The sequence below is a fragment of the Atta cephalotes genome (assembly GCF_000143395.1).
Source record: "Atta cephalotes unplaced genomic scaffold scaffold00072, whole genome shotgun sequence".
In the NCBI taxonomy this organism is placed as follows: Eukaryota; Metazoa; Arthropoda; class Insecta; order Hymenoptera; family Formicidae; genus Atta; species Atta cephalotes.
Genome location: NW_012130136.1, coordinates 95,344 through 103,820, shown reverse-complemented (window position 1 = coordinate 103,820; position 8,477 = coordinate 95,344). Strand labels below are relative to the sequence as shown.

At 32.4% G+C, this 8,477-nt stretch overlaps 2 protein-coding genes across 2 annotated transcripts; one reads left to right on the top strand and one right to left on the bottom strand.

Annotated features, from left to right (window-relative positions):
* Nucleotides 1-999: 999 nt before the first annotated feature.
* LOC105624078 lies at nt 1,000-2,641 on the bottom strand. Its single transcript, XM_012205437.1, has 4 exons — nt 2,483-2,641; nt 2,139-2,322; nt 1,879-2,044; nt 1,000-1,153 (listed from the first exon to the last, which is right to left on the bottom strand). Exons 1-4 carry the CDS (start codon nt 2,639-2,641, stop codon nt 1,000-1,002), a joined length of 663 nt encoding a protein of 220 aa, XP_012060827.1.
* A 2,483-nt stretch (nt 2,642-5,124) lies between these two features.
* Nucleotides 5,125-6,897, top strand: LOC105624077. The gene is made up of 4 exons (XM_012205436.1): nt 5,125-5,216; nt 5,451-5,631; nt 5,923-6,064; nt 6,497-6,897. Exons 1-4 carry the CDS (start codon nt 5,125-5,127, stop codon nt 6,895-6,897), a joined length of 816 nt encoding a protein of 271 aa, XP_012060826.1.
* The last annotated feature ends 1,580 nt before the right edge of the window (nt 6,898-8,477 follow it).

Sequence of the window (8,477 nt, the reverse complement as noted above, 5' to 3'; positions counted from 1 at the left end):
TATATATATATATATATATATATATATATATATATAGTAAACGATTATATTTTTAACGATTTTTAAACGATTATAAATAAAAAGCCAATGATTCTCAGGAACTAAATTTTTTAGAAATCCTTAGAATCTTAAAGTCCTGGAATCTTAGATTCTGTATTATAATTTTGTGTCTTATTTTAATAATATTTGTACGATTTCATTATTAAAATATAATTAAAATTATTTAAAATATAATATCAATAATAAAATAATAACCCTATATAATAACTTTAATTAATAACAGTATGTGATCGTTTGAATTAATATTCATTACTTACATTATAATTTAATTAGAATATTACAGCATTTATACGCTTCTTTGTATTAAATATATTTATTATGTATTTTTAAAATAGTTTGTATCTTATGTACGTAAAAATAATCTACTACTATTATTTATCTGCTGTGCTGATGAATTTTCTTCAATTTTTTTGAAAAGTTCGAATTTTTATATTTTGGAGAAAATCACGCAGAAAAATTTAAGCAAATTCCTTTAATTTACCTGCATTGTCACGAAGAAATCGAAGAAATTTATTTTAAATGAAATTGATAAATTAAATGAAACTGATAAATAAGAATGAATTAAGTATGACATCAAACTATATGTTTGTCAAAATAGCAGTGGTTTCTAACAATTTGCGTAAAAGCAAAAGTGAAAGCGCCATCATCTAAATATACGACGAGGTTTCTCTTAAGCGCGACGAAATTTCACACCTCGTGCATCAGAATAATGAAGATCAGCCGTCCTGATGTAACTCATTCGTTACACTGTGAATAATTTCAAAATTGAATGTGAGACAGATTTGTCAGGTTAAAGGGTGTTTTGCAAAATTTTCACAAAATTATTCTCGATGCGTCATTCGTCAACAAGAAGATGTGTGACAATAAAAGACTATTCGAACATTGCCCATCTCGCGATCGATAATACCTTATTTACAATTTACAATTGCGAACATGGCATCAAATTACGCCGATTTGTGCCATCATACTTTTAAGAATGTTCGGCGTCACAAAGCATTCCTTGTAGATACGACTGCAGTCATGCCCTTCTCGACCTACTCTGATAGCTTCCTGAAGGACTGTGCCATTTGTGAATTCCTTAAACCACTTGTGACTATTTGAAATAATTAAGATAAATTCATATAAGAAACATGAACTTTAGAATTTAATTCCTTATGTAACCAATTAAAAATGTTCCGCATATATTCTTTTATTTGATTCAATAATCTTTATATATAATTTTTCTTGATTGAATAGTTGATGTGCTTTGTTACAAATTTTAATGTCTTTGTAATTGGACAAAGCATAATATACGAGTGTAATTCTCAACGATTTATTAAGAAAAAAAAACAAATTTTTACTCTTGCTTTAATCGTTATTTAATTGTAATGTATTTATCATTCAATATGAATGATATTAATTAGTTATCTTATTCTTAACATATTACTTGTCCAATTTGTTTCTTTTATGTCTTTCCCTCCAAATTTAACAGAGTTTATTACAGAGTTTATATTCTATTAACTTGATTAAATTATCAATGTAGTAAATACTCATTAAATAAACAAATAAATTTTTTCCATCCAAAATATTATTATATATAATATTATATATAATATTATATATAATATTATTATTTAGTTTTATATAGTTAATTCTAAATTAAAATATATATATATATATATATATATATATATAATAGTTAAAAATCTCAAAATCTCAAAATATTTTATATATTAATAGTTGTTAATTACTTATTATTATAAAAAATAATAATATTTTTTAAAAATTAAATTAAATTTAAAAAATAATATTATTTTTAAAAAATAATATTAGTCATACCTTGATAATCCATCGATAATCTTATCGGTACTCGAAGGATTGTCGGAATGACTCGCCTCGGAAACGATGGTGCAAATAATGCGCTGGACGCAGGGTGTGATGTATCGATTGCTAAACACAATTTCGTTTATCGTATCTCCCATTTGCGACCATTGTGAGTCGAGACCTGACACAGAAATTCACACTCCAGATAATTCAAGAATATTTACAATAAATTTATTATCTTAACATAGAACAGTGAATAGGAATGAAACTCATACTTCGATATTGCATTCCCGGGCCTGGCTTCGATAAAAGAGGCACTGCCAAAGTAAGAATGGCTGTTAACACGCCAGCGATTGACAATCCTTTCGTGTTAACGTTAAGCAGTGGTAACACTTCGCCATTCTCGCTCACGTGATTCATCGGTATTGAGAAAAAGGGTACTGATACATCCCAAGTGATCTGGAAAATTCAAATGGGAAGATCTCTCAAACGATTTGAAATCAAATTCTTTAGAAATGATTCGAAGTTGAAGAAAATTCGTTCAATTATATAATAAAAATTAATTCTCGTGAAATTTACGTATTTCAAAAATTTCCACTCAATCAACTTCGATACTCACTTCGACTTCTCCACCTTTAGTGTCAAACGAGATGAATTGCGGTTTTTGGCCATTAAGATTCATGAACGTCCGTGAATTGCCGTCGCCAATTACTCGCACGAAGAACAACGCGAAGGGTAGAAGAATCAGAGCGGTCGAATCTGTTGGTGTGGTCCTCATGTTCAAAGTCTCTTTAAGAATAATTGAAGTTAGGAACAGTTGAAGATAAAACGTTAATACTTTATCGGATTCTCGATATCCTCGACTTTCTGCCGCCCGCGAAGTAATGAGATGCATTTGTGCTATCCAAGTGCTTTTCAACGTTCCAGTGTAGCAGACCCCCACTAATTTGTCCCATTCGTAACAGGCTTGTTTGCCCCTATCAAAACAGGAAATACCGATTTCTCGCGACGGAATTAACGAACCCAAACAGCGAAATCCAAAATAATGTATTATTAATTACTGTTGCATTTCGCGAGTTGCTTTTAGATTTTGCCGCGCACCGGGGAGAGATAAAGGAATAATTATGAGCGGCTTCTCGTGACTTGTTATAAATATAATTTTTCATCTGGTGCAATAAAAAGAGCGAATGTGACGACGAGTCAATTAGAATTATAGACTCGGCCAGCTGTAACTTTCAGTGAATTTCCCGGAGCACCGTCTAGAACCGACTTCTTCGTCAAACTCGAAACGGGGAAGAACGCGACACGCGAGCTTCGCGAAAGGTGACTTTGATTCGCGCTCTGGCTTCTTCCCGCGCAATTTGTAGCGAACATGCAACGTATAGATAGAATTTCTTTCCGAGAAATTTCCGGAAGGATTCCGATATATGATCTCATAGCGTGAACTCTGCTATTTACATACGCTTTCGCAGTTTCTTGCATTTAAATCCTTAATCCTATTTTCGATCTTTCGTTCTTTCGTGTCTTTTTGATTTGTATCTCTTTGACTTTATCGACTAATTATCGACTTTTATAAATTTGTTTAATATTCTTCTCCCCACATGGAAAAAATGTAGGAAAGAAATATGAATTAAAATTCTAGTAGAATTTATGAAATTGGCAAGTCAATATAGGGACAAACACTCACTTATGAAAATTTATTTTACTTCTCTGATAAATGAATATCGTCATATAATAATAATCATTTTTACATTTTGTAAAATAAATTTTGAGAATAGTATGATTTACTTTCTTGTAAGATAATGATCAATTGAACGGATTTACCATAATTATATTTTTTATCTTACACTTCTAATATTTTTACTTTCAGAACAAGTAAAGATTGTCAAAGTTCGACAAAGATAATCAGAATATTTTTATTAATCCAGTAAAGTAAAAATTATTCAATCATTTTTTCGCATTTTTTACTATAAATTAAAACTTGTTTTTTTTGCAAACTCTTCTACAAATTTTAAATGCTTCTTGTCTATTATATGTGCTTTCTATTGATTTATTTTATTTTTTTTGCAAAATTAGAATCCTTTGGAGCGCAAATTACGTTAATATTATTCTGTTTAATCGCGTACATTAACGATTATTAACATTATAACGATTATTAAATTTAATTTCATTTTTCCAAATCAAATTGCATCATATCGTTCTTTGAAAACGTAATCAAAATTAACTACGTAAACAATTAGATAGATACAAGTCATAACTATTCCAAAGTTCCACACATTTCGTAACGCGCTACAGGAAATCGTAACATGGACAAGATCACTTCAGCCGCGAGAAGACGGAGACCGAAATCGCGAAATTTCGTATGTCAAAAATCAGTGAACATCTTAAGAGGACATTGTTGACGGTCGGCCATTATTTCAGCCTCGGAATTTCAAACGGAGTAACCTGTGATGACAACGTGGTTGCAGTCGTTGCAGAAGAAGAAGAAGAAACGGCCTTCTCTTCGACGAAGGCGATGACAAGGAGACGTCATGCACCACGAAGACTTAACAATGAAAGCGAAACCGGGACTTCAATTATCATCCACGACTTGTGTTCAGACGACCAGAGCGACTATATATGACTGAAAGCAGACATCACACAGTCAGTCCGTAACACTGAATCATCACCTATCTCATCCTAGGATATATCTCAGTTTCCACGTTGTATCTTAAAGAATTCGCTTTTCCTTTATCGCTATCGAAGGTATTTACTCGATCCACTTTAAATAATTACGTTCATATTTGCCTGATATATGTCACGAGAAAGTCTTCGACAAATTGCTATCTTGATTCATCGTAACACAATGTTCGCAAAGTATTCTATAAGATTTATGATATATTTTAGAAATTTAATTATTCATCTAACTGTAAATAATAAAAGTGCCGAATTAAACATCTAATTTTTGACAGTATTTAAACAATATTTTTAGCTTTACGAAAAGATATGTTCTTTGTTGTGGAATATTGTAGAGTACCATATTCGTACAATATTCATTAAAACACGTAGATATTATCGACGTTTAATTTATTATAATAGATTAATATTATATTATATTAATATATTAATATAATATGCGTGTTAATCATTGATTCACCGAGAAAAATGTTCAGTTGGATTAAAAATTTTAAAATAGACGAATCGGAATTCTGACTAATATAATCTTTTGTATCTGTTTTTAACTAGATATTTTCTCAGTATTTATTTTAAATTTTTTCTCAGATGACATTTTGTATCTCGCGAAGTTTAACCGTGACAATAATTAGCTGTTTCGTCATTCTGGTCAATTGCAGTCCGAAGTTCGATGATGGAGGGTAAGTCTTTTAACAGATAAATTTTTAATACAAGGAATTTGTATTCAATATCTTTTTACAATATGTCCAACATTTCTTCCCAAATGTCACAGAAGTGCAAAAGACGCTTAAAAAGCATTCAAAAAAGGCTTAAAAATTAAAAAGTATTTAGATATCTAAAGAGAAAATTAATGTAATTTTTTATCGTTAAATTATCTGTGTTATATATCTGTCTTTGTACGTATCTATCGATAGTTTTGTGCCGAGTTCTATCAGCTACATGGAAAAGCAGGCGAAAGCACAGGATCAGGTAGCTATGCCGTCTCAAATTAAACAGCACGACGAAATGTCGAAACGCGAATCCGAGATGAACGACATCGCAGATCGTAGCCAGGAGGCACGATTTGGTTTCACCAATGTCGGAAGTACAGGAAGCGTAAGTATTAGATCGAGTTTCTTTTCTCATCTTTTTCTCATATTTTATTATAGGTATCTATTCTTTTGGGACGTAATGCCACACTTCTTCTTTATCTCTTATTTCTACAATTTCTTTTCTTTCTTATTTCTTTTCCATCTCCTACAAAATTTTAGAAAATTTTCTTTAAAGTATTGTTGTATTCGATATTACTTTATCTTATTATTTTCGATAATAATTGAAGTCAATTAATCGGAAATTCAAAGTGGCGTAATTGAATTAAATTTACGTAATCAACTAAATCCGAATCAGGGTTACGGTGTATCACCTTATGCACCAGCAAAAATAGATCTTGGAGGACTTCTCTTGGGAGCTATCATAGGCGTGGGATCGATTCTCATCATCCCAAAGCTGCTCTATATCCTGTCAGGAACTTACAGTGCTTACGCGAGAAGTAAGTATTATATCCATAAAATGATATAGAAAAGTATTCTTATACCATGATAAAATTTATATATTGACTCGAGATATAAATTCCGCGTTGTTCATTTTATTTGTTCTTAAATTTACAAAACTCAAATTTCATAGATCTCTTCCTCAAACTTCATGAAGCTTGACATTTTTTCATTATCGAAACATTAATAATTTCCGCGCTGTAAACCATTAAAGAACTTCTCAGAATATTAGTTGACGTAATTTTTTAACTTCCATGCTTTTTCAGCTTGATGGATTCAAAACTTGATCAAATAAAATACGGAAAACAATGTTATCCCTCTTTCTTTCTTCAATTTTCATTGAAAAAGAATTAATTTCAAATTTCACAAGGAATTTTCAGTGAACATTCCGTTCCTCTAGTATCCATAAAATGTATATCAATCCAACGCAGGTGAAGATAATGGCTTCACGCAGACTCTGACGAGGATCGATGATGTCCTGGCTCGCCATGGCATCGACACGACCTCGTGCATGCAACGTGCGGTATGCACCTACTCGCAACAGGCGGCCGCCGCAGTGGGCGACGAGGATGAGAAAAACGGGAACGAGAAAGACCAGAAGGTAACGTCTTTCGAGAAGATGGTGAACATGGTCACCAGCAACCAGATGTTCCGCACAGCTATGCAGGGCACGGCGATCGAGGAAGCAGTGGAAGCTGGTAGAAAGGGCAGAAATTGCTCAAGATCGTATCCACACTGCGGCTTCTCGATGGAGACCATGCTGTCGCTCTTGGCTAACGTCATTGCGACGGTGAACACGCGCGTCACGACGCCTACTGGTTCCTCGTTGTAATATTGCTTAATTTTTACTTTTCAGAGAAAGACGATTATAATTTAAATAGCAGATTAAATAAATGGAAAAAGAAAAGAAGCGCATAAAAAATAAGCTCGCTGTATCTTGCGTATACTACACTATATGTGACAAAGAAAGAGGCAAGATAAGAGTTTAACAATTTAACAGGCAATAGATACGTAGAATTATTTATCATGAGCGGTGAAAGTCGGTAGTTTTTGCAGTATTTTAATTCGATTCGTACAACGATAGCTTCATCTTTATTTCGTCGAGAATTACATTTGTGTGTGTCGAGTGTCTATATGTATATTTGCAAATTAACAAAAGTGAAACCTCGGCGCAATCCCCGTGCTCTCACGTGTGCTCAGCGTGACACATTCTTCTTTCTCTCTTCGGTTACACATAGAAAATGTTATATAGTCTAATATGGCTTTCACATTGAGGAAAATAGAATCGACTAGAGTCGCGATACGGTCGCAAGCGCATCGCGCTTAACACAATTGTCAACAATCAGTACAGGCACTGCCCATGACGATGTATTTACTTACATGTTTATACAACATTCTCCCCGGACAACACAACACGCATACACAGGCGCGAGGATGAATCGGAAAGTAAAGACACGATGGTTTCCCTACTTATTTCACTCTTCCGGCTTGTCACGGTGCAAGGCAACTTGAAAAAATGACTCTGTTTCGAGCATTATCTACCTAGACATTATAGCCTAGAAAGTTAAATCGCATAATAAAAAGAGAGAACATTTAAATTATTTATCTAGAAGATTTGAAAAAATTCATAAATAAGGTAAGGTTTTAAATTTATTCTTTTTTAATACGTCCTACAGAAGACGTGCTTTAAGTAGAAGAATATAATTTCTATATGTATTACAGATACGTTAGTTGTTAGTTATAAAATATAAGAGACGTGTATCTTTACTTTTTCATTCACTTTCGCGTATTATTCTCGGAACAGGACGTTCGTGCGAGGTATTGATTCCTGGGAAAAAAGGACTCGTTCTTAAAAAATACATTTCTACGCTCGGATTGTCTTCACTCGTAAATGAAGATTAAATTATTTTCATATTTAATAGGTAAAGAAAGATAGGTAAGAAAGGTAAATATTGAATACCTTCTACACAAGGAAAGGCAACAATGAGGAATGTATATACTTAATTATTGAATATGATATGCTCTTATAAAACGCGTCTATCGTCAAAATGACGTCAAAAAATCGATCGATATGTAATACTTAAAAATTAATAATATGACAACAATAGTGCTACAACAATGTGTTATTATTAAAAGACTAAAGATAGCAAAGAACGTTCGTATGAATAAAAAAGCACCATTCGCACAAAGATATCCTTCGTTCCTTCATTATGTTTCCAACATTTTACATAGAATTGGTCCTTGCAAACAGGTCGCGACTGAATCAATAAAGTATAGCGATACATTTTTGTATTCGTGCGATTAATATAGACTTTTCGGAATGTCGAAGTGCATTTCGAAAATTCTTCTTGGAACAATTTTATAAAATTCAACGTTAATTTCAGCAATAATTTATATTCTCTATCGATATTT